The 27,740-nt window shown below is 38.2% G+C and overlaps 2 protein-coding genes and 1 long non-coding RNA gene across 8 annotated transcripts; 2 read left to right on the forward strand and 1 right to left on the reverse strand.

The window, feature by feature from the left end:
* The first annotated feature begins 930 nt into the window (after positions 1–930).
* Positions 931–2,007, forward strand: LOC110930420 (23 kDa jasmonate-induced protein). The gene is made up of 2 exons (XM_022173715.2): positions 931–1,454; positions 1,551–2,007. The coding sequence occupies exons 1-2, from the start codon at positions 1,020–1,022 to the stop codon at positions 1,737–1,739; spliced, it is 624 nt and encodes a 207-aa protein (XP_022029407.1). The 5' UTR covers positions 931–1,019; the 3' UTR covers positions 1,740–2,007.
* A 17,261-nt stretch (positions 2,008–19,268) lies between these two features.
* LOC110930418 lies at positions 19,269–22,695 on the reverse strand. Of its 6 annotated transcripts, XR_004888802.1 has the most exons (6): positions 22,549–22,695; positions 22,018–22,071; positions 20,388–21,426; positions 20,206–20,298; positions 20,056–20,131; positions 19,269–19,930 (listed from the first exon to the last, which is right to left on the reverse strand). It is a non-coding gene; the product is annotated as an uncharacterized LOC110930418 (long non-coding RNA). The 6 variants fall into 6 exon arrangements; XR_004888800.1 differs by having other exon boundaries at positions 19,796–19,930; positions 20,056–20,298; XR_004888799.1 differs by having other exon boundaries at positions 19,796–19,930; positions 20,206–21,426.
* A 2,536-nt stretch (positions 22,696–25,231) lies between these two features.
* Positions 25,232–27,579, forward strand: LOC110930416 (F-box protein PP2-A13). The gene is made up of 3 exons (XM_022173713.2): positions 25,232–25,728; positions 26,731–26,849; positions 27,021–27,579. Exons 1-3 carry the CDS (start codon positions 25,393–25,395, stop codon positions 27,415–27,417), a joined length of 852 nt encoding a protein of 283 aa, XP_022029405.1. The 5' UTR covers positions 25,232–25,392; the 3' UTR covers positions 27,418–27,579.
* The last annotated feature ends 161 nt before the right edge of the window (positions 27,580–27,740 follow it).

The raw sequence follows: 27,740 nt of genomic DNA on the forward strand, positions 1-27,740 counted from the left end.
ACCCATACCAATCACCAACCATTGGTACCCGTTACTCATTATCCATTAGGTTAACAGGATATCGGGTATGCCCATTTGTGGTTTTCTGTAGTTAAAATTACCTATCAGGATGCCTGTCACATAAAACTCAAATCTCAAACCTAGTTCAAAAAACTAACTTGAAACGGAATGTATCGGTTATTCTCGTCCTGTGCAGGTTCTTTTGCCTCCTAGTCTTAAACACCTTAGTGTGGTTTATACACACATATATATTGTGGATTTGTGGATATTGTTACTCAATATGATGCTCATTTTGTTTCTGAACTGGAGTATAAGCATATTAAACATATATAATGCACGTTAATATATAAATTTAAATCTCATTTTTTCTATCTATAATTAAACTTAACTGACCACTCCCTCTAGGAATACATAAATACATCCATATACTTTTCTAAACTTAACTGGCTTATTATTCTAGTTAAGTTATCCTGTAGTAGAACTATATACTATGAAGCCAATAAGCCTTTATTAGTTGTAGTTTTGGTTATAGTTTTCGGTTTATTTTAACTATGAACTAAAACTAAAACCTTAAAAAGCATCATATTCAATTCTTGTATATATGATCCAATATTTTCAACAACAAAAAATACCACAGATCAAAGAACCAAGGTCTTAATTTGCTTTTATGTTTTTATGAGAATCTAGAAAGTTGTCTATTTGTTTAGAATCAGATTACTTGACAAAGATCCCATTGCTTGGACATCTGGCATGGATTATACATAAACAAACAAAAACAAATGGGAATGTTCCTCGTACGTGGATAAATTATTCAACTTTTGTATTTCTGGACGAGCTTTCACAATATATACATGGCTTTAAATTTAAGCAAAATAAGGAATATATACACCCTTCAAATCATGCAGTTACGGAAAAGGATTTATACGCAGGGACGCTTATATATAGGGGCTCGCGCATGACATAGATATCCAAGAGAACCAAACAATCACCTACTCACTAATACCTTTTCAGTCTAAACAATGGCAACAACCGCAGTTCGTGTGTTTGGCAAGCCAATCGCTCAAGGAACTCGTACCCAAAGGGCCCAAGCCGCCAAGAGCTACCAAAACGCAGATGGCAAGCTCGACCAGGTGTTGCAAGTTTCAACCCAGTCTCAGAAAGCCGCTGCAGGAGGGGCCAATGTCGCCACTGTTAGCACCACATTTGGCAGAGTTTACAACGCCACAGGTGACCCTATAACCTATGTGACTGCACACGATTGGCAAGGACATGTAGTTGGGGAGTACCCGGTAAACATCCAGAACGGACAGTGGGCAATCTTTGAGCATGTTGGCACCCGTGGCCCACAATGTCAAGGATCAGTTGCCGCTGTTGTGTATAATATTCAGGACTGTTGTGATTCGATGGTTGCTTGGAACAACCCTTGGAAAACTGCCAGTGGAGGAAACAACACTGTAAGTATATATAAAAAAGTTATAACCCCGTATGGTATTATGTGTTATAAATGTATAACGACAAACTGAAAAATTATTTGTATATGAATGTTGCAGGCTTACTGCGAGATGAATGATCCCGGATATTTTGATGATTGTAGCTGGTGTGCAATCCGTAAAAAGTTGAAGGCTTCTGGCACTGAAAGTCGAACAAGTATGGAAGGTTATGCTACAAAAGTGAGTAAAGATACAGGAAGCAATACTCCAACTTACAGTGCCATTTTCTATCTTGACGTAGATCCATAACGTGATCCACATAATTATAATAAGGCTGCTACGCACTACTTATCACAATTTGATCGAAACGTGCAGCTAGCCGCTATGTTTAGCATAATAGTAAAATAATGTAAGTGTGCTTGTAATATAATAAGCCAAACTTAGTAGGTGATCATACAGTTTCACATGAATAAGACGTCTGTACTTGACCAAGACTAGTGTGACCATACATACCGTTGTATGTACATCTGTTAAAATGAAAATGTTTTCATTTAATGATTTAGGTTGTTTAATTTCATTACTAGCTTCACACTCACACAAATATACAAATACATCATGTGTGTGTGGGAGACCACAAGTACTATTGAGCAAATGTATTTTCTCATTTTTTTTTACATAATCTTAGAGACTTAGAGCTAGAACCAATCTTATACATTAACTACTTTCTCTGTTATCTCTCTCCGAATATTTGTTAATAATTCAACACTATAGATCAAATGTCAAAACCAACTGACATAATCATATGTTCCATAAATAGATGGGTTAGGCAGGTTGGGTAAAGTGTCAAACGGGTTCATGTTTTTCATACGGGTATACGCGGGGTGAACTGCAAACACTTATGTGTCTAATATAATAGTAGCTAATGCCTCAAACATGATCATAAATAAGAACTTATTACTATGATATAATTTTTTGAAATAACATGCTTTAGGAGGCTATAAGCACTTTTTAGCTAAATCTTTTGGTTTCCCTTAAAAATAAAAGCCATAACCCAAATCTATCTATTCATAAATAAAAGGTTCAGAATTACAAACTCATAGTCATACCGTCACAGTGATATCACACATCACATTATTACAAAATCAAAGTCTCGCCTCAGTTTCTAGTAAAGCTTTCATATTTTCAACCTGATGATACACGTTAAATTATGATCATTCTAACTATAGTCTATATTATATGTAATTTTGCATTAACAATATCTTGCGTTACAAGTCAAATATTTTTTAAGCATGATGAACAAGTCAAAAAAATTAAAAAAAAACACTAGAGTTTCAAATAAAAGATTCATAATAAGAACTTTTTCAGTGAAGTGTAAATATAGCTCAAAAGAAAATCAAACATAATGTGACGTTAGCATCCAACCAATATGCCCAATGTTGTATTGTCGTAACCAAAGGGCCTATGGACTATAGATAAGTTTTGACTCTTAAGTCTTACTTGATATGCATATATATATATATATATATATATATGATTGGAACTCTAGTGCATGACATCACTTTTTTACAACATTTACGGTTGTCGTAAATGAAAAAAAATATTAGTTTTTTTTTTATTTTTATATTTTGTGGAAAAGTTGATTTTTTTAGGATTTTTGGTAAGAAAAACAGAAAAAAACTTTCGGAAGGCCGAGTTCTCTGTGTTCTCCCAACTTAAACTTAACTGACATATACTCCACTCCATAAACACTTCAATATACTTTTCTAAACTTAACTAGCTTATTATTCTAGTTAAGTTTTCGTGTAGTAGATTCTATGAAGCCAATAAGCCTTTATTAGTTGTTGTTTTGGTTATAGTTTTCGGTTTCTTTTAACTAGAACTAAAACTAAAACCTTAAAAAGCATCATATTCAATTCTTGTACATATGATCCAATATTTTCAACAAAAAAAAGATACCACAGATCAAAGAATCAAGGTCTTAATTTGCTTTTATGTTTTTATGAGAATCTAGAAATTTGTCTATCTGCTTAGAATCAGATTACTTGACAAAGATCCTATTGCTTGGACATCTGGCATGGATAAATGGGAATGTTCCTCGTACATGGATAAATTATTCAACTTTTGTATTTCTGGACGAGCTTTCAAGTTAAGGACACACATATATTCGGATTATGACACTATTTTTTAAGCATGTATTATATATATATATATATATATATATATATATATATATATATATATATTGCATAAGTGTGTTTAATTTTGTGTTAAATTTTAATAAACAACTATAGATTAAGTTTATAAAGTTTTTTTTGATTGCAAGTTAAAGAAAATAGCATTTCTTATAACTGACACAGACTATCCCTAATTTGAATTGTAACATTTAAACATACAAAAACATAAAAAGGAACACTAGAGACTTGAGTATAACGATTATTAAGCTTGTCGATAATGACAATGACAAAGATTGTGACATGCGTTCACAATATATATATATATACATGGCTTTAAAATTAAGCAAAATAAGGAACATATACACCTTCAAGTCATGCAGTTACGGAAAAAGATTTACCCGCGGGGACGCTTATATATAGGGGCTCGCGCATGACATATGTCACACCCCAACCGATGGCGGAAACATTGGGGTGCAAGCACTAAGCGTTCAGATTGCTCATGAGATTCCATAACACTAAAAGTTTCGATAGATATTAATCAAGATTTCATAACAAATTGTCTAATAGCATCAAACATCCAAATTGTCAATACAATCATCCAAAATAGTTTCAAAGTTCCTAAATTCAACTAAGATGTGTTTCTAAGCAGCATCCTAGCAAGTTCTTGATTCACAGCATCCTATCAACCTTCAACATGTATTAAAATAGAGTCAGTACAAAAATGTACCGGCGAGTATACAAGTTTGAGTATATAGAATAGTAGGTTAAAACAACTCATATCCACAATGTAAGTAATAAAAATAGTTTCAGCCGTGCTAGTGTCGCAGTCCAACCAGTGATAACCCAAGTATCCCGATACTTTAGTGTTTACCCAAGACTCAAGGTAAACTAGAATCTTCCTAACAATACCCCCGAGAATAATGGGGAGGTGCATCTCCTATAGCGCTACTATTGTTAAGGCGGAACTACACACTCTGGATTGAACGTCACATAGCACAAAGAATCATGAATCAAGAATCACAAGTTTCACGTACACATAGGATAGAGTTTAGATTCAAAAGTATCAAGTTTCGTAGTTTATAGAATACATGTTACATCCTAAAGTTTAAAACAAAAAGGGATCGAGTATACTCACAGTGATTGCTTAACAGTTAAGACCGTTATTAGATCAAAGGGAGCTCTTTTAGAATTAGCCTGATTAGATTACAATAGATAAGAGTCGGGCAGAATAACGATATTGTACAAAGTGTCGGATCAGTCACTGGATCGGATGGCTGTCCGATCGGATGGCCATCCGATCGGATTGCCAGTCGATTAAGGTGACAATGTGTGAGGGAACGGATGGCTATCCGATCGGGTTGCCACTCGATTCAAGTGTAATTGTTGCTAAGTGTCTTGGTTGCTTTGATCAGATGGATGTTCAATCGGATTGCCATTCGATTAAAGGTTCCAAAGTTTCAAGTTTCTGAAAAAGTTTCTAAGTGTTGAAAGGTTGTGAGACAAGTGTCACCCGATCGAGTGGTTGTTCGATCGGATGGCTATCCGATCGGATTGCTGCTCGATCGAGTGGTCCTTGTTCCGTCTATAATTTTGTAAAGTTTCTAAGTTTCTAGATTAACGGTGACGGCACGGTACGTACTGAGACAACGGTAAACCCATCAATATACAACCGTTCTGATAGGATGGGAATCACCCCTGTCCGTTCAGTCGTCTGTTCATAACAGGTTTATGTCGGAATCCGTACTATGGTCGTCTTCTCTGGCAACAACCCGTTTTCAAACCAACTCCAGACTATCCATCAAGTCTACAGTCCGTTTAGAACCAGATTCCACCATTTAAAGTAAAAGATTGAAGAAAAGATGAAGATAACTTAAGTTTTATTATGAAAAATCCTAGATCTAGCTTAGATTTGGTGAAAAACACATGGAATTCCTCAGATCTGAGCTAGATTTTACTAGGAATGATATCATATGGTTGTTTGTACAAACCACCATAATGACATCATCCTCAAGAACTCAGATCTAAGAGATTTCACGGTGAAAAGTGTGATTTCAAAGGAGAATCACATAGAGAATGAAGTGTAGATCAAGAAAGTACAAGAATCTAGTGTAAAACATACTGCAATCACCGAGAAATCGAAGAAATGTGGTGTGCGTGCGTTTGGGTCGAGTGAGGCTGTCACATCAGTGAAGGACTGATGTGACAGGCCTATTTATAGTGTCGGAGAGAGACTAGGGCGGTGTATAGCGGATCGGATGACGGGTCGATCGAGTGGCCATCCGATCGGATTGCCACTTGGTCAATTCTATCATTTCCGCGTTCCCGTCTTTGATTCGTTTACGAGTTAGATTAAGCGTTGTGTTGCGTATAGTTTGGTAAAAGTATCACATAACTAGATTACATCATAACACAAAAGTTTCCAAGTTTCATAGATTCCGCCAGTGACAAGACTCCAGTCTCTCGTTTAACCAAGAATCAAGTTTCACGAGTCTTAAGAGTCAAGCACCAATGAAGTATCAAGAATCAAGAGTAAGTATCAATGTAACACCCCGTGTTTTCGAATGTCAAAGTCAAAGTCAAAGTCCAAGTCAACTTTGACTTCTTTGACTATTAATGTTCTTTTGCTTTTTGTATTATGTGGAGTAAGTGTTGTCTAAATGAAATGACCGAATGTTTGATCAATGCGACCGATTTACGACTGTGAATAGTAGGAAGTAACAATGCGATAAAGTTAATCAATCGATAATCAAGTAATCAAATCAATCATCGAACTCGAACCTCGAATTATGCGAATTTTGGTATTGCTATATGTGTGTGTGTGCCTTATGTGTTACTTGTGCATGTTTACTTTATGTTTTGTGTGGTATTCAATCGAATCAATCGAAACTCGAATCGAAACTCGAAAGGCAATCAAACTCAATCGAAACCGACATCGAAACGTGACTTATAGATGATTGTATGTTAGATATAGTAGTTGGGACTGAAAGTAATTTGACTAGGAACTCTATCGTATTCGTATCATCGTCCATCGAAATAGAAATATCGAAAATCGTCGCGAAACACTCGAAAAGGGGTTCCTGATGGAACAGGAATCACTGATCGAATAGGCTAGCCGATCGAACATGCTGTTCGATCGAGCAGCCCAGTCGATCGGAGATCCTGGCCGATCGGCTACCACTTTCCTCTTTTGGAGCCTATAAATAGCCCTGTCATTGTCACTCTTTCTATTTTGGAAAGCTCTGACCGAACCAGCCCTTGTTCTTCACCTTTTCTCAGATTTCTCTCAACTCCGGTGAGTTTTCACTCTAATTCTTGTACGTTTTTGATCATTACACGATTCTACACCTTTCTATCTTTCAAAACTAGATTTCTAACCGTGAAATCATCAGGATCTAAGTGGTCTTGGGTGATGTCATCATGGTGTTCTTGAAGAACATCATACTTTGGCCTCATTCAACCGCGAATAGCTTAGATCTGACCGATTTCCACATAAACAAATTAGGATTTGTAAGAAACTTAACATTTTCATGGAAGGATTTCCAACTTTCTTTCAACTCTTTTACACTCAAAACCTTAAAATCGATAGAAACGGAGCTCGAACCAACTAACTAATCATACTAACAGTCAAGAGGTTCAAGATTCGGATTCTATCTACGAGGTTCACCGATTTCGGGTTAAACATCAAACTACCGTTCCGAACAGTTCACCGGCCGGACTTGGGTGATTCCTGTCCGAACCGGTGAAGCAAGTAAGAACCCACGTTCTACGGTTTAACTCGCCGTCAAAATACCTTAAAATCATGACAAATAATCAAACAACCAAGTGTTAGACGAAAGGCCGACCAGGTCAGAATTGCTGGCCGAACGGCTAGGCTGTTCGAACGAACAGCCCAGCCGATCGGACATACCAGCCGATCGGCCGGGCCAGCCGATCGGCTAGCACATGGTTCCACACTTTTCACTTTTCAAACTTCATGAAGTATGCTATTGACAAGGTGATGTTCGATCGAATATGCTAATCGATTGGTAAACATTACTCTTCGGATCATGAGATACTATGCTTCAGCACTTAATCGATTTTGCAACTCGTTCGTAGTATGGAGTGCCAGCCAATCGAACAGGCTGTTCGATCGAGTGACATCCTGCTGAGAACTACTTCTGAAGTTCCTAGCCGATCGGTTAAGCCGGCCGATCGAACAGACCGTTCGATCGATCGACCTGAAAGGTAAGAACACTTCAGTGTTCTCAAACACTACAACGAAAACTTCAAAAGTTCAAACCATCATACACAAACACATCAGAGGAAGAAACAATCCACTCGAATGGCCCAGCCGATCGAGCCTACTGGCCGATTGAACAAGACTGTTCAAACGGACTTTCAAGCCGATCGAACAGCCCGTTCGATCGACCAGGCTATTCGATCCATTCACACTTGTTTACATTTCCGCGTTACTCATCATTATGCTATCGAACTATTTAGGCTAACCCTACTCTCAGCGCTCCCTTCAATCCATAATCAATCACTGTGAGTATACTCGAATCCCTTTTTGCTTTAGCACTTTTGGGGGTTACATACGTTACTTATCAAAACCACAATCGAACACACTATTCAAACTATTTGAACGCTAACCGATTGCATGTATTACGTGACTAAATGTATGCTTGTTGTTATGTTTACACGTGGAATGTTGTCTACCTGCCTTAGCAACGTAGTACCATAGTTTGGACTCAACACCCGTTCACTCGGGGGTTGTTAAGGACAATTACTTGCATGGATTACGGTGGTAATCATGTATTGCGAACTGTCTCGGACAATCAACCCGCAGTCGTTGGTATCGATAGATCCATGTCGATAATTAACATGCATCATTTCCCTCTGTGTACGTGCTGGTTATGCGTAAACTATTCGAACTTTATATGCTATTATTAAACTTGTATGCTCACCTTTACATTTTATGTATTGACCTTATTTTAATGTATGTGACAGGTGTTTAAGATGTTTGTTTGCTAGGGAAGTGAAGCTAGAATAAAGCTTTAGAGGCCCCCAACAAATAGTTGTCTGTCAGGAACAAGCAACTAGGGCATAGTTGTCTGTAGATCTTGTCAGGCTGGGTCTTTAGGAGCATTTGAACAATATTTATGTTTTGTATTAACTTTCGGAACAGAACTACTTGTTTGGATGTTATCTGTAATAATGTATTTGTTTATTTGGGATACGGTATGGGACGTATCTTTAACTGGATTATATAGATAGTTGTTATGGAAACTTCTGAACAATCTGTTTCGCTCAGTGCCATGCCCCGATGATTCCGCCATCGGTTGGGGTGTGACAGATTGGTATCAGAGCCATAACTATAGGGAATTAGGCTAGACACGACCTAGTCCGGGTCGCTGTCTTAGAGACCTAGACTATAGTTAGAAACCAACAGACCAAGCCTATATGCCTCATATTTCTTGCTTTGCCCTACACAGCTATCACCTCACCATCTGACGCCGAACGAGTAATTTGGTCAAGATTAGGTGTGAAAGCCTCAAAACTCTCGACTAAATTATTTGTTCCGGCTGCAATTCATTCACAAATGAGGAGATTATTCATCAGGAATAGGTGTGGAAACCACAAACTCTCGACCAAATTATCTGCTCAACTTCCTCAAATTTTGCTAAAACAAGGAAGAAATTGCTAAGCCAGGAGTGAAACCCGCATCTTAGCAACTTATTCCAACTTTTACTCATCTCACCAAAGCCTCGACGGACTCCAACGACCTGAACTCACAAGTAAGACCTAGGGAATACGCGTTGGATGCCCAAGAATCGAGGCAGAAACGCGATCCCGAAAGTCAAAAAGTGACGACAAGTCTACTGCGAATAGTTGAATCTCTTTGGGTAGTCGATGTCTAGTAGCCGCAGACAATCTATTTCTCGATTTCATGTGTTTCGATTCTGAGCCCGCAACCGCAGACTCTGATGATTCATTGATTTTTATGTGTTTTATGTGTGTTTACCTGTTTATGTGTTTTATTTTGATGATTCGCTCGATTTTTTCTACCACTTTGATCGACACACACGACTCGCATTGCTATTCTAGACGGTACTATGTTATGTTATGCTATACGACTAAGTTAGGCTATACTACACGATGCTATTCGATATGCTATACGCGATCGCTACACGAACGACACTCGACCTTGGAAGGGTAGGTTTCTGTTTTCTGACTGCTTCTATGCTTAGATATGAATTAGTGTATGTGCTTCTATGTTTCTATGCCCTGATTGCTTATGTGCTTCTGTGTTTACGTGGATTTCATGTTATGTGCCTACGTGTTTATGTGATATGTGTTCCGACGTGTTCCTAAGCTTTAGTAGTCTAGGCGTGTGAGGTGAGACTCGATTTCGTTGTGTTGAGTCCTGTGACGATGTCTGTTGCAGACCATGTCGTCATCTAGATCCCGACACCACCTGACTCGTCAGGAGAAGAGGGACAAGCGTCTCGCCGCCATCATCGCCAAAAGTGTGGCAAAGGCTGTAAGCAACGTTTATGAAAACGCCAGCAAGTTGTCTGAAGAATCACGAACATACGCTCCCAAAGATGCAAACAAGGCTGCTTTCAGTTTCAAGCAGTTCAAAGCATGCGGACCCAAAGAGTTCACCGGGGAAGATGGCCCTACCGCCATGTTTCACTGGTTCGACTCAGTCGAAGTCACTCTGCGACAAAACGGATGTCCTGAAAATCTCCGCACTCTCAACGCAACAGGCGTCTTCCAGTCCCGTGCTCTAGACTGGTGGACGGCCGAACGAAACAAGCGCGGAAATGATGCAGCTTACGAGCTAACATGGGAGGAGTTGAAGGCAATTATGATCGACGAATTATGCCCTCCTCATGAACGCCAAAAGCTGGAGGACGAGTTTTGGACCATCAAGCAGAAGGATGGATACAACGCAGCTCTCACTGCTCGCTTCAAGCAGCTTAGCATCATATGTCCCGACCAGGTCAAGACCCCAGATCAAACCATCAAGAAGTACATTCGAGCTCTGCCCGATTGTGTAGCCGACTTTGGTCACGCCGCCAAGCCAGCAACGATTGAAGAGACTTACCTACTCGCCGCTGAGATCAATGACAAGCGGGTGAAATCTGGCTTCTGAGATAAGCAAACCAAGTCTCTGCACCAAGCCACCACAACAGCACCCACCGACACCGCCACTGCTCAATCCTCCAAGTCATCAAGAAGAAAGAAGAAGCACAACAACAACAGCTCCAGTAACAAGAGTTGTGCTGCCACAACAACTGCTGCTCCTCTACAAGCTGTACCAGCTCAGCAGCAACAACACCACCGCTTAACTCCAGCGATCAATGCACCGCCAGCGAAGCGTGCATACACAGGCCCTCACCCGCTCTGCCTGACATGCTAATATCATCATCCAGTGGGTTAGCCTGTCGTTTTTGCGCTCACTGCAACCTTTATGGTCATTTCACTGCGAACTGTCGTTTTGGTCCCCGTCAAGCCCCAGTGCAAGCTACTGTCAACCAAGCTCTACTCCCCGTCCCTTAAGGCCAACCAACAACTCAAGCACCTGCAGTCAATGCTCGAGTCTGCTTTGCATGTGGTGATCCTAAGCACTTTGCAAACAGGTGCCCGAACAGGGTAGTTAAGCAAGAGCCCCAGCAGCCCCAGCAGCAACAACAGCAGCCTCAGCAACAGCAGCAAGCAGCCTATGCTCGAACCTTCAACATCAATGCCCGTCATGCTCAGGCGGATAACAACGTGGTTAATGGTACGTTCCTTGTGAATGGTATTTATGCATCATGTTTATTTGATACTGGAGCCGATAACTGCTTTATGTCGTTTGAATTCGAGAAGCTCCTTAGTCGTAAGCACTCTTATCTGTCCTCGTCATTCGAAGTCGAAGTCGCTACTGGAAGAACTGTCGCTGTTAACTCTGTTCTTCATGATTGTACCCTAGAGCTCAACAATCTTTCCAATCGACCTTATTCCGATGCAACTCGGAAGTTTCGACGTCATAGTAGGCATGGACTTTCTTCGCGAAAACCATGCTGAAGTTGTATGCTTTGAAAAGATGATTTGATTCTCGCTCGCGAATGGTGATTTGTTATGTGTGTACGGTGAAACTGCGTCGAAAGGTCTCAAGCTCATGTCATGCGTCCAAGCCAGCAAGTATCTCCGCAAGGAATACCGAGTCTTCTTGGCCAACATTGTAGTAGGGGAGAAGGAAAAGAAAAAGAAGGTTGAAGTCAAAGACGTTCCAGTGGTTCGTGAATTTCCTCAGGTGTTCCCTGACGATCTCCCTGGACTACCGCCAAGTCGTGATATCGACTTTCGAATTGGCCTTATTCCTGGAGCTAACCCCGTTGCCAAAGCTCCTTATCGACTCGCTCCATCCGAAATGCGGGAACTCTCAAACCAAATCCAGGAATTACTCGAAAAAGGCTTTATTCGCCCAAGCACCTCTCCTTGGGGCGCGCCGGTCCTTTTCGTCAAAAAGAAGGACGGATCGTTCCGGATGTGCATCGATTACCGGGAGTTGAATAAGCTGACCATCAAGAACAGATACCCTTTGCCCCGAATCAACGACTTATTTGATCAGCTGCAAGGTGCCCAATGTTTCTCGAAGATCGATCTACGTTCAGGCTATCATCAATTGCGGATTCAAGAGGAAGACATCCCCAAAACCGCTTTTCGAACCCGATATGGCCATTATGAATTCGTTGTTATGCCTTTTGGTCTAACTAACGCACCCGCGGTCTTTATGGATCTGATGAATCACGTGTGTAAGCCCTTCTTAGACCGTTTCGTCATCGTGTTCATTGAAGATGTCTTGATCTATTCCAAATCGAAGACCGAACACGCACAACAACTACGTTTGGTTCTCGAGTTACTTCAGCGGAACCAACTCTATGCCAAGTTCTCCAAGTGCGAATTCTGGTTAGAGGAGGTTCAGTTTCTGGGTCACATTGTCAATAGTCAGGGAATACACGTCGATCCCGCGAAGATTGAAGCCGTCAAAAGTTGGATTATGCCTAAGAACCCGTCTGAAGTTCGTTCTTTTCTCGGACTAGCGGGCTATTATCGACGATTTATAGAAGGATTCTCCAAGATCGCTGTGCCACTTACCGCTCTTACTCATAAAGACAAGCCTTTTGTGTGGGGAACCGCACAAGAGTCTGCCTTTCAAACCCTCAAGCACATGCTGTGCAACGCTCCTATCCTCACGCTACCCGACGGAAACGACGATTTCATTATCTACTGTGATGCTTCCAACCTTGGTCTTGGTTGTGTTCTCATGCAGCGAGACAAGGTTATAGCTTACGCATCTCGTCAGCTCAAGATCCACGAGAAGAACTATACAACCCATGACCTCGAGCTAGGCGCGGTTGTCTTTGCATTGAAGATTTGGCGACTCTACCTGTATGGCACCAAGTGTACAATCTACACTGATCACAGGAGTTTACAACATATCTTCGATCAGAGGGAACTCAATATGCGTCAACGCCGATGGGTAGAACTCCTCAACGATTACGACTGTGAGATTCGTTATCACCCAGGCAAGGCGAATGTGGTTGCCGACGCGCTCAGCAGAAAGAGTTATGTGCTCAGTATCCGAAACGTTCAAGCCCAACATAATCTCGAAGCCCTCATCCGCGAAGCCCAGCATGCGTGTTTTAATGAACGCACCTTGAAGAAAGAAAGGATCTACCACGATGGAGCTCATCTTGTAAGCAAGGCAGATGGGATATTCTATTACCTGGATCGACTCTGGATTCCTAGACGAACCGATCTGTGAAAGATTATCATGAATGAAGCCCACAAATCCCGATATTCTATTCATCCCGGTGTTGATAAGATATACCAAGACCTGCACTATAAGTACTGGTGGCCGGGCATGAAACGGGATATCGCTCTTTACGTTAGAAGTTGCTTAACCTGCGCAAGAGTCAAGGCTGAACATCAAAGACCTTCTGGCTTACTCAAACAACCGCCGATAGCTATATGGAAGTGGGAGAGTATAGCTATGGATTTCATAATGAAACTCCCGCCCACGCCATCAGGTCACGACAGTATTTGGGTTATAGTTGATCGTCTGACCAAATCAGCCCACTTCTTGCCAATACGAGAAGACTACAAGGTGGAACGACTAGCCCAAATCTACACCGACGAGATCATTTGCAATCATGGTACGCCTCGGGACATCATCTCTGACCGTGATGCTCGGTTTACTTCTCGATTGTGGGAAACTTTTCAAGCGGCTCTTGGTACGTCGCTTAATCTGAGTACTGCATTCCATCCACAAACCGACGGACAGACTGAGAGAACGATCCATACTCTTGAAGACATGCTTTGGGCATGTGTCATAGATTTTGGTGGTAGTTGGAACAAACACCTGCCGCTAGTCAAATTCTCGTATAATAACAGCTATCATGCCAGCATCCAGATGGCACCATTCGAGGCTTTGTATGGAAGGAGATGTCGATCGCCTATTGTGTGGCACGAGATCGGTTACTCGCAACTAACCGGTCCTGAGATTCTACAAGAAATGACTGACAAGATCCACCAAATTCGAGACAACTTGGTGAAAGCTTGGAACAGACAGAAAAGTTATGCCGATAGAAGACGCAAGCCCCTTGAATTTGACGTTGGCGACTACGTACTCCTAAAGGTATCACCTTGGAAGGGTGTAGTCAGATTCGGCAAGAAAGGGAAACTAGCGCCTCAATATGTTGGACCTTTTAAGATTCTGGATAGGATCGGAAAAGTCGCCTACAGACTCAAACTACCGGAAGAACTCAGTAACGTCCACCCGACTTTCCATGTGTCTAACCTCCGAAAATGCCTTGCTAATCATGATCTAATCGTACCACTCGACGATCTTCAGGTCAACGTAACCTTACACTTCGTGGAAAAGCCTGTTGAAATCATGGATCGCCAAACCAAGCAACTCAGGCGCTCACGCATCCCTATCGTGAAGGTCCGATGGGAAGGCAAACGAGGCGCGGAGTTCACTTGGGAACTCGAAAGCGACATGAAGGCCAAGTACCCACAGTTGTTTAAATAGATCTGAAGCATCAAATTGGTAAATCACGGTGATGCGCAGCTCTCAGCCTAATTTCGGGACGAAATTCCCTAAACAAGGGGAGGCTGTAACACCCCGTGTTTTCGAATGTCAAAGTCAAAGTCAAAGTCCAAGTCAACTTTGACTTCTTTGACTATTAATGTTCTTTTGCTTTTTATATTATGTGGAGTAAGTGTTGTCTAAATGAAATGACCGAATGTTTGATCAATGCGACCGATTTATGACTGTGAATAGTAGGAAGTAACAATGCGATAAAGTTAATCAATCGATAATCAAGTAATCAAATCAATCACGAACTCGAACCTCGAATTATGCGAATTTTGGTGTTGCTATATGTGTGTGTGTGCCTTATGTGTTACTTGTGCATGTTTACTTTATGTTTTGTGTGGTATTCAATCGAATCAATCGAAACTCGAAAGGCAATCAAACTCAATCGAAACCGACATCGAAACGTGACTTAGATGATTGTATGTTAGATATAGTAGTTGGGACTGAAAGTAATTTGACTAGGAACTCTATCGTATTCGTATCATCGTCCATCGAAATCGAAATATCGAAAATCGTCGCGAAACACTCGAAAAGGGGTTCCTGATCGAACAGGAATCACTGATCGAACAGGCTAGCCGATCGAACATGTTGTTCGATCGAGCAGCCCAGTCGATCGGAGATCCTGGCCGATCGGCTACCACTTTCCTCTTTTGGAGCCTATAAATAGCCCTGTCATTGTCACTCTTTCTACTTTTGGAAAGCTCTGACCGAACCAGCCCTTGTTCTTCACCTTTTCTCATATTTCTCTCAACTTCGGTGAGTTTTCACTCTAATTCTTGTACGTTTTTGATCATTACACGATTCTACACCTTTCTATCTTTCAAAACTTGATTTCTAACCGTGAAATCATCAGGATCTAAGTGGTCTTGGGTGATGTCATCATGGTGTTCTTGAAGAACATCATACTTTGGCCTCATTCAACCGTGAATAGCTTAGATCTGACCGATTTCCACATAAACAAATTAGGATTTGTAAGAAACTTAACATTTTCATGGAAGGATTTCCAACTTTCTTTCAACTCTTTTACACTCAAAACCTTAAAATCGATAGAAACGGAGCTCGAACCAACTAACTAATCATACTAACAGTCAAGAGGTTCAAGATTCGGATTCTATCTACGAGGTTCACCGATTTCGGGTTAAACATCAAACTACCGTTCCGAACAGTTCACCGGCCGGACTTAGGTGATTCCTGTCCGAACCTGTTGTTCGATCGACCAGGCTATTCGATCCATTCACACTTGTTTACATTTCTGCGTTACTCATCATTATGCTATCGAACTATTCAGGCTAACCCTACTCTCAGCGCTCCCTTCAATCCATAATCAATCACTGTGAGTATACTCGAATCCCTTTTTGCTTTAGCACTTTTGGGGGTTACATACGTTACTTATCAAAACCACAATCGAACACACTATTCAAACTATTTGAACGCTAACTGATTGCATGTATTACGTGACTAAATGTATGCTTGTTGTTATGTTTACACGTGGAATGCTGTCTACCTGCCTTAGCAACGTAGTACTATAGTTTGGACTCAGCACCCGTTCACTCGGGGGTTGTTAAGGACAATTACTTGCATGGATTACGGTGGTAATCATGTATTGCGAACTGTCTCGGACAATCAACCCGCAGTCGTTGGTATCGATAGATCCATGTCGATAATTAACTTGCATCATTTCCCTCTGTGTACGTGCTGGTTATGCGTAAACTATTCGAACTCTATATGTTATTATTAAACTTGTATGCTCACCTTTACATTTTATGTATTGACCTTATTTTAACGTATGTGACAGGTGTTTAAGATGTTTGCTTGCTAGGGAAGTGAAGCTAGAATAAAGCTTTAGAGCCCCCCAACAAATAGTTGTTTGTCAGGAACAAGCAACTAGGGCATAGTTGTCTGTAGATCTTGTCAGGATGGGTCTTTAGGAGCATTTGAACAATATTTATGTTTTGTATTAACTTAAATCTGAGTTGTCGGAACAGAACTACTAGTTTGGATGTTATCTGTAATAATGTATTTGTTTATTCGGGATACGGTATGGGACGTATCTTTAACTGGATTATATAGATAATTGTTATGGAAACTTCTGAACAATCTGTTTCGCTTAGTGCCATGCCCCGATGATTTCGCCATCGGTTGGGGTGTGACAATCAAGTATCAAGAATCGTAGAATCAAGCCTCATAGAATTATAGTTTCCAAGTATCAAGTATCAAGAATCTAGAGTTAAGCATCAAGAATCTTAGTTTAAGTATAAAGAATCAAGATTCTAGCATCATAATGACTCACAAAGTTTCACAAGTATCAAAGAGATCAATATTACATAGATTAAGGACTAAAACTGACAATAGGCAAAGTCCAGGGACTAAACTTGCCAAAAGCCTAAAGTTTAGGGACGCAGGGTGTTACAGTCTCCCCTCCTTTAGGAGATTCCGTCCCCGAAATCTTAGAGGAAGACTGCTCGAAGAGCTGCGGATACTTGGCCTTCATCTCACTTTTCAACTCCCAAGTGAATTCGGCGCCACGCTTTCCCTCCCATTGGACCTTGACACTGGGAATTTTGCTGCACCTCAATCGCTTGACACCTTGATCCATGATTTCGACCGATTTCTCCACGAAGTATACGACTTCGTTTATTTGCAAGTTTTCGAGGGGAACCTGCAGTTCCTCGTCGGCTAGGCATTTACGTAGATTCAATACGTGGAACACGGGATGCACGTTGTTTAGTTCTTGTGGCAGGTCGAGTCGGTACGCTACCTGGCCAATCCTTTCGAGTATCTTGAAAGGACCCACATAGCGAGGAGCGAGCTTTCCCTTCTTACCAAAACGAACTACTCCCTTCCAGGGAGATACCTTGAGAAGAACCGGTCACCAACATCAAATTCCAGAGGCTTACGCCTAACATCAGCATAGCTCTTTTGTCTGCTCCTAGCCTTGATCAGGTTAGAGACTTAGAGCCAGAATCAATCTTATACATTAACTACTTTCTCTGTTATCTCTCTCCTAATATTTGTTAATAATTCAACACTATAGCTCAAAAGTCAAACCCAACGGACATAATCATATATTCCATAAATAGATGGGTTAGGCAGGTTGGGTAAAGTGTCAAACGGGTCATGTTTTTTTCATACGGGTCTACGCGGGTTGAACTGCAAACATTTTTGTGTCTAATATAATAGTAGCTAATGCCTCAAACATGATCATAAATAAAAACTTATTACTATGATCTAATTTTTTGAAATAACATGCTTTAGGAGGCTATAAGCACTCTTTTAGCTAAATCTTTTGATTTCCCTTAAAAATAAAAGTACCCAAATCTATCTATTCATAAATAAAAGATTCAGAATTACAAACTCATAGTCATACCGTCACAGTGATATGACACATCACATTATTACAAAATCAAAGTCTCACCTCAGTTTCTAGTAAAGCTTTCATATTTTCTACCTGATGATACACGTTAAGTTATGATCATTCTAACTATAGTCTATATTATATGTAATTTTGCCTTAACGATATCTTGCGTTACAAGTCAAATATTTTTTAAGCATGATGAACAAGTCAAAAAAAATTAGAAAAAAAGCACTAGAGTTTCAAATAAAAGATTCATAATAAGAACTTTTTCAGTGAAGTGTAGTGTGATGTTAGCATCCAACCAATATGCCCAATGTTGTATTGTCGTAACCAAAGGGCCTATGGACTATAGATAAGTTTCGACTCTTAAGTCTTACTTGATATGCATATATATATATGAATGAAACTCTAGTGCATGACATCACTTTTTTAAAACATTTACGGTTGTCGTGTATGAAAAAACAAACTAGTTTTTTTTTATTTTTATATTTTGTGGAAAAGTTGATTTTTTAGGATTTTTGGTAAAAAAAAATTTGAAAAAAAACTTTCGGAATGCCGAGTTCTCTAAGTTCTCACAACTTAAACTTAACTGACATATACTCCACTCCCTCTAGGAATACATAAACACATCAATATACTTTTCTAAACTTAACTGGCTTATTATTCTAGTTAAGTTATCCTGTAGTAGATTCTATGAAGCCAATAAGCCTTTGTTAGTTATTGTTTTGGTTATAGTTTTTGGTTTATTTTAACCAGAACTAAAATTAAAACCTTAAAAAGCATCATATTCAATTCCATGTACATATGATCCAATATTTTCAACAAAAAAAAAATACCACAGATCAAAGAACCAAGATCTTAGTTTGCTTTTATGTTTTTATGAGAATCTAGAAAGTTGTCTATCTGTTTAGAATCAGATTACTTGACAAAGATCCTATTGCTTGGACATCTGGCATGGATAAATGGGAATGTTCCTCGTACATGGATAAATTATTCAACTTTTGTATTTCTGGACAAGCTTTCGAGTTAAGGACACACATATATTCGGATTGTGACACTACTATATAGATTAAGTTCATAAAGTTTTTGTTAATTGCAAGTTAAAGAAAATACCATTTCTTATAACAGACACATACTATCACTAATTTGAATTGTAACATTTAAACATACAAAAACATAAAAAGGAACACTAGAGTATAATGACTATTAAGCTTGTCGATGATGACAATGACAAAGATTGTGACATGCATTCACAATATATACATGGCTTTAAAATTAAGCAAAATAAGGAATATATACACCTTCAAATCATGCAGTTACGGAAAAAGATTTACCCGCAGGGACCCTTATATATAGGGGCTCGCGCATGACATAGATATCCAAGACAACCAAACAATCACTTACTCTCTATTACCCTTTCAATCTAAACAATGGCAACAACCGCAGTTCGTGTGTTTGGCAAGCCAATAACTCAAGGAACTCGTACCCAAAGGGCCCAAGCCGCCAAGAACTACCAAAACGCAGATGGCAAGCTCGACCAGGTGTTGCAAGTTTCAACCCAGTCTCAGAAAGCCGCTGCAGGAGGGGCCAATGTCGCCACTGTTAGCACCACATTTGGCAGAGTTTACAACGCCACAGGACCCTATAACCTATGTGACTGCACACGATTGGCAAGGACATGTAGTTGGGGAGTACCCGGTAAACATCCAGAACGGGCAGTGGGCAATCTTTGAGCATGTTGGCACCCGTGGCCCACAATGTCAAGGATCAGTTGCCGCTGTTGTGTATAATATTCAGGACTGCTGTGATACGATGGTTGCTTGGAACAACCCGTGGAAAACTGCCAGTGGAGGAAACAACACTGTAAGTATATATAAAAAAGTTATAACCCTGTATGGTATTATGTGTTATAAATGTATAACAACAAACTGAAAAATTATTTGTATATGAATGTTGCAGGCTTACTGTGAGATGAAGGATCCTGGATATTATGATGATTGTAGCTGGTGTGCGATCCGTAAAAAGTTAAAGGCTTCTGGTACTGAAAATCGAACAAGTATGGAAGGTTATGCTACAAAAGTGAGTATAGATACAGGAAGCAATACTCCAACTTACAGTGCCATTTTCTATCTCGACGTAGATCCATAACGTGGGCCACATAATTATAATAAGGCTGTTACGCACTACTTATGCCAATCTGATCGAAACCTGCAGCTAGCCGCTATGTTTAGCATAATAGTAAAAATAATGTATGTGTGGTTGTAATATAATAAGCCAAACTTAGTAGGTGATCATACGGTTTCACATGAATAAGACGTCTGTACTTGACCAAGACGAGTGTGACCATATATACTGTAAAGTGTCAAACGGGTTCATGTTTTTCATACGGGTCTACGCGGGTTGAACTGCATACATTTATGTGTCTAATATAATAGTAGCTAATGCCTCAAACATAATCATAAATAAAAACTTATTACTATGATCAAATTTTTTGAAATAACATGCTTTAGGAGGCTATAAGCACTAAACCTCCAATTTGACACACTTTTCTTTTAGCTAAATCTTTTGATTTCCCTTAAAAAAAATCCATAACCCAAATCTACCCATTCATATATAAACCGGTCAGAATTACAAACTCATAGCCATACTGTCACAGTGATATGACACATCACATTATTACAAAATCAAAGTCTCGCCTCAGTTTCTAGTAAAGCTTTCATATTTTCAACCTGATGATACACGTTAAGTTATGATCATTCTAACTATAGTCTATATTATATGTAATTTTGCATTAACGATATCTTGTGTTATATCAGCTTTGACATGTGTAGTGTGTAATCGTTTTGAAAAAACAACTCAAATATTTTTTAAGCATGATGAACACGTCAAAAAAAAAATTAAAAAAAGAACTAGAGTTTCAAATAAAAGATTCATAATCAGAACTTTTTCAGTGAAGTGTAAATATAGCTCAAAAGATGTAAGGTCCGCTTTTTCATAATAAAATCATATTACTTACAAAAAGAATTTAAAGACATCAAAATACCAAATTTGATGCATAACGAAATTTTTACAAAAATTGGGCATGACCCGTTCGTAAAACGAACATGCCCCCTGTTTTGAACATATTAAACTAACGACAATCTACAACCCATTTTAACTTTAAACTTTCCACAACAAGACAACAAGTTTTTAGGTGTATGACTTCTAACAAGATTAAACAAAATAACAAGACATGGACCCAAAAAGTGTGCATATAACTAGCGGAAGCGCTTGGTATGATAAAGCGTGGACACGTGCTCGCTCCATATCTCCAAATCGCCTAAAGTGGAGTTTTACCTACATTAACAACCAAATGTTAAGGGTTAGTTATCACATTTATTAAATCATAACTCCTTCATTTTAACTCCATCCATACAAGAACTTTCATTCTTTTTACGCGTTCGACTACCCAAGTAACTGGGTTTAGCATAAACACTCTCATTGAGAGTTAAGCATACACTTTCGACCCGTTTAATTGGGTTTGGCATAAACACTCTCATTGAGAGTTAAGCATACACTTTCGACCCGTTTAATTGGGTTTGGCATAAACACTCTCATTGAGAGTTAAGCATACACGTTCGACCCATTTAATTGGGTTATTTGCTTTCAACATTACTCTTCATTCTATCCGTATAACGGATTAAGCTTTCAACATTCATTATGGCATTCGAAGCTACCCGTTCAAACGGATGGCATTCATCTCTACTTGACACGATTTAATTTAAATCGGTCAAAATGTATAGCTTAACGTAACTTTCGTTAGCATACCCAAACCCACAAAGGATTTGTTATTTACTTACTATTTACCACGATTGTCATACAAGATAGTTCTATATCAAGTTAAGTAAAAAGAGAATTTAACAAAGATTTGTATGCAACGGAACATACCTCGATCTTGTACACCTCCCGCTTTACTAGTGTTCGAGCTTTCTTCCTTCACGCCTACATTACAACATTCGTTTACTTAGTTAAATCAAGTCATTCCATCATTTTCTTCTCATACTACATATATAACCATCTCTTAAGCATTTTATCAAACACTTGGTGGGCATTGTATTTACAAGCATAATGTACAAGTATTCATAGCATGGATTTTACTTGATTAACTTTCTAGTTTAACAAGAATTGGTTTAATTCCTATCTTTCCTTCATCTTATGATAATTTATCTAATTTCTTTATCACATACAAGACCATGCATTTATTCACAATTATAGGCATACTATAGACATCATCATGTTCATCTAAATCTTACAACAAGTGGGTTTAAACCCTAACCCATTCAAATAATCGAAATCAAATGAAATTCTCAATCTATTATGGATTCCTAACTTACAATTGCACAAAGTTTCCACCTAATTTCATGTTTGGGTTAAAACCCACTTTCCACTACTCATTAAAAAACAGAATTTTCGAATTACCTTTTGATGAACAAGCTTAGATGGTTGAAAATTCGAGTTCATGCATTATTTTGGGCTCTTATTATCTTCCTAATCTTGAGATTTTGTGAAAGTTAGGGTTTTCCCCCTTTGGTCTTGCTCCTGGTCGACTACAACACACATCAGTGTGTTTATTTTTTGTGATTTCTCTAATTTAGTGAAACTTATATCACATTTAACAAGTTCAGCCCCTATAGTTACAAGTGTTGATATTTCTCACATTAACTTTCATTCTTGTTAAATTAACATCTCATTTTCTTAACTTGGTTAATTAAATTTTTATCTAATTTACAAATTAGACACTTAAAGTGGCATAAATGTATAACGTATTTTTGGGGTGTTACAAAAGAAAATCAAACATAGTGTGATCTTGGCATCCAACCAATATGCCCAATGTTGTATTGTCGTAACCAAAGGGCCTATGGACTATAGATAAGTTTCGACTCTTTAGTCTACTTGATATGCATATATATATATGATTGAAACTCTAGTGCATGACATCACTTTTTTACAACATTTACGGCTGTCATAAATGGAAAAAAAAACTAGTTTTATTTTATTTTTATATTTTTTTTGGAAAAGTTGATTTTTTTAGGATTTTTGGTAAAAAAAAATTGAAAAAAAAACTTTCGTAAGGCCGAGTTTTCTGAGCTCTCACAACTCGTATAACACAAAACCTTTAAACACCTGAATTTCAAAACATACGATAGGGACCAAAAGAAATTTGGCGTTATGTGCCTGATCTTGGATTTTTCTTCACAATCTCACAAGTCACACCCACAAAGTTATAACGATTTCACTTTCAAAATAAAATTGTTCAATTGCTCGATTTATGATATAACATTGTAACGCTTCAAATCGTATTATACAGTTTTCTTTATCAATATTTCAAAAAAATGTGTTAAATCTGAAAATTTTACAAATATCTTATGTTAATGATTACATGAGCTGCGATAATATAAGAAAATGATTATATAAGTACTATTTCATATAAAAATATCTAAACTCTGGGAGTGATTTACATGCTTGGAGTACATTCTTTTGGCTTTTTCTAAGTTCATAATATCATCGGGTTGCCGAAAGTGGCCAAAAGAGAACAAATATAACAGCTTTGCCAAATTAGAATAATAGAGGGAAAGAATACAATTTTTTTTTGTTTCTTTTCTTCTTATTTTTATTTTATATTAAAAAACAATATCCGATCTTGAACACACTCTGATATCAAAGCTAACATACATATCCCTAATTAAGTCTATATATTCCTCTATCTTCCAAATTATCTCAAATCAGTCTACGTAGTACATTATCGTCTCGTATGTTTTTTCCATGTCAATAAACACCACCATATGAGGACCTCGTTTCTTCTCCCGATATCATGTATTTATCTGCATTTCCATTTTAACACTAATCAAATCAACCTAAAACACACTCACATGAAGAGAGAGTTTCAAATAAAAACAAAATAAATTAAAATTTCTGTAAGGGACTACACCTGAAAGTAGGAGTGTTCAAAACCGGATATCCGAAATTTTCGGATACCTGATTTCACTATCCGAATCCGTATCCGAATTTTTGGATATCCGATCGGATAGTGAATCGGATATCCGAATATCCATTAGTTATTTAATTTTTATTTTTTATTATTTTTTAAAACTCCGAACCGGATATTCTGGATAGTTTTGGATAGGGGTGTGCATAGGTCGGTTTGGGTCGGTTTTTACTATTAACCATAACCATAACCGCTAGTTCGGTTATGAAGTTTTGGTAACCATAACCATAACCAAACTTCGGTTATGGTTAATCGGTTATGAAGTCGGTTATGGTTCGTTTTGGTTAATTTCGGTTAAGTAACCAAGCAAGGTTTGAAATAGATAGGGTTGTGCACGATTTGAACTTAGCTTGAGCCTAATTTATAAGATAACAAAGACTAAACTTTTTGGTTAAACTACTGATTTAGAGTTTTTTTTTTAATAAGGTAATTCTCAAACAAAAACAATTATGGCCATAACACCTTTGTTCTTTATCAAAATAAACGACATCTACATCAAGATCATTTTGCTATTAACATACTTCTATCTTAGTAAAAACTCTCTATATGGTTTTGTAAAACACAAATCTATTATATAAAGTTAACATCACAACTTCGGTTCGGTTTCGGTTATATTCGGTTAACCAAACCTTCATAACCATAACCATACCCGATTAAGCGGTTATACAAAGTTTCATAACCATAACCATTGGTTATATTGGTTATCGGTTATTAGTGGTTCGGTTATGTCGGTTATGGTTCGGTTATCGGTTTTGGTGGTTAATTTGCTCACCCCTAGTTTTGGATATCTGAATATAAATTTTCGGATATTTTTCGGATAGTTTTGGATATTTTTCGGATATTTTGGATAGTTTCGGATATTTTTTCTGGATATTTTCGGATATTCAGATATCCGATAAAAAATAAAAATTAACTTCCGGATATCTGAAAAATTTCAAAATTACTATCCGAATCCGAAAATACAGATATCCGAATTTTCGAATATTTCAAATTCAGATATCAGATAGTTCGGATCGAATTTTTGAATACGGATATTTTTATACACGCCTACCTGAAAAGTTATCAAATAGCTTTAGACAAAACTTGTAGCTTTTTCTATATAAAAGCTAAAAAAGCATCTTTCAACACATGAAAAACTAATTAAACAAACAAAGTCACTCCCTTTATTCATCATCACCGATTCTTTCTCCCTCCATCTCAATTTCCCCCAATTTCAACCAATTTCCAACCAAAGATCCAAACTTTTTCCATTTTCCCATCTGGGTATCCATCCCTCTATGGGATCTGGGCTCTCATCTTTCCTCCTAATCTGCAACAGCACCACCACTGCTCCGCCGGTTTCGCCGGAGCCAGGCCTCGGTGATCTGCCGGAGAGTGTGGTGGGTTATATTCTCCTGCACTTAACCCCACAGGAGATTTGTACACTCGCATCTCTTAATCATGCTTTTCATCATGCGTCATTGGCTGATTTTGTGTGGGAATCTAAACTGCCTAATAACTATGAGATGTTTGTTTCAAGGGTGTTTGATGATGACAAGTTTTGTTACAATCTTTGTAAAAAGGATGTTTATGCAAAGTTGTCTACACCCACTTTTATTGATGGGGGCACCAAGGTTTGTTAATATGGTTTTTTTATTTTTATTTTTATTTATTTATTTATTATTATTTTTTTTTTTTTAATTTGTATGTGTTCTATTGTGTTTGTTATGATTTGGGGTTATGATGAGTAATAGTTTTTGGTTCACAATATGTGGTTATATGTGAAATTAGAAGAATTATTAGACTTGTTTTGCTTTAATTAGGGATAAAAAAGTAAATTTTGGCACATAAAGTGATGCACAGTAGCCTAATTGATGGAATTCAGGTCTGACGGCTATGGTGGTGTCACGTGATCCGACTCGTTGAGAGCTTTCCATTGATTGCTTATGGACCTCGTAATTCTACTTGTAGCCGAAGTTATGCAATTGTTTTATGTTTGGGTCTTTTTGTGTCGGATGATTCTATTTACACCCAGCATTTTACTATTTGCACCACCAAGTCACCAAGTGATATGACATTAACAAATTCATATATGTGTTTATCTTTTATAACTTTTGATATTTAATATTTTATTAAAAACTGAATATGGTTTTGCGATATGCTTATTTTTATCTACGTTTTGATACAAATTTTATTAAAAAACGTAATATAAAATTATAAAACGTTATATTTGATACGGCTCCTTTTTTATAAAATTTATATCAAAACATTGATAAAAATAAGCACATCGCAAAACCATATTCGTTTTGTAACAAAACATTATGTATCGGAAGTTATAAAAGAAAAACACAAGTGTAAATTTGTTAATGTCACATCACTTTGTGCAAATAGTAAAAAGTTGGGTGTAAATAGTAGGACCCCTTAAGCCTTATTTACCTCTTTCTAGCTGGTCTAGGAGGTCCGCTAACTTTTGGGTCGGCGTTGTATCTTTTTTTTATGTTTGGGCCTTTTCCGTCTAGTTAGGAGTCTGCCAAGTCTTGGATCAGCTCCGTTCCGTATCACATTGTCTTTAGTTTGATGTGTTTGTGTGTATTAAATTTTTTTGTTGAATGGTATTATCTTGGATTCTTTTGCAGAACGTGTGGTTGGATAAAGGCACAGGAAAAGCTTGTGTGCTAATATCGTCCAATGGGTTAGCAATAACCGGTATCGATGATCGTAGATACTGGAGCTGGATCTCTACCGAGGAATCTAGGTGAAATTTTGCATCTTTTTCGATATTTTTAATTGAATATATTATGTTTAGATATTTTTATATTTGTGGTTCATGCATACCTTGAAAAAAAATATATATTGTGGCCTAAAATTACAAGAAATGATTACGATAAATGACAAACGAATTGGATTTTTCATTATTGTTATCTAGATTCTGTTCGGTGGCTTATCTTCAGCAAATTTGGTGGTTTGAAGTCGACGGTGAGGTGGAGTTTCCTTTTCCGTGTGGGACCTACACCCTCTACTTCCGCCTGCAGCTCGGGCGGTCGGGCAGGCGGTTTGGGCGGCGAGTCTGCAACTCAGACCATGTCCATGGCTGGGATATAAAGCCTGTGAAGTTCCAGCTCTCGACTTCAGATGGTCAAAAGGCGATAAGTCAATGCTATTTGTCGACGGATCCTGGAAAATGGAATCTTTATCGGGCTGGTGATTTTGTTGTTGAGGATTCAAAGGTACCGATGAAAATCAAGTTTTCGATGACACAAATCGATTGTACACACACTAAAGGTGGTCTGTGTGTGGATAGTGTGGTCATACTCCCTAAGTGAAGATTGAAATTTTTGTTTAGATGAGGTTAAAAGCAACTTTTTTGATTTGCATGTAACCTTTTTATTAGTAGGTTATAGGCTTATAGCATGTATGTATGATATGTAGTAAGGTGAGATTAAGAGAAATAATTAGTAATGTGAACATTTCTGTTTTTTTTTTTTTTTTTTTTTTTTTTGTAATCTATAGAATTTTTTGGTTGTTTTCTGCAAAATTCACAAGGTGTGATTCGATTATTTGTTGAATAAATTGTTTTAGTTACTTGTGATACAAATATGTTGTTTAGCAATGTTGTTAAAAAAAGTAGTGTTGCTTACTTTCTTTA

Source organism: Helianthus annuus, chromosome 3 (assembly GCF_002127325.2).
Source record: "Helianthus annuus cultivar XRQ/B chromosome 3, HanXRQr2.0-SUNRISE, whole genome shotgun sequence".
Taxonomy (NCBI): Eukaryota; Viridiplantae; Streptophyta; class Magnoliopsida; order Asterales; family Asteraceae; genus Helianthus; species Helianthus annuus.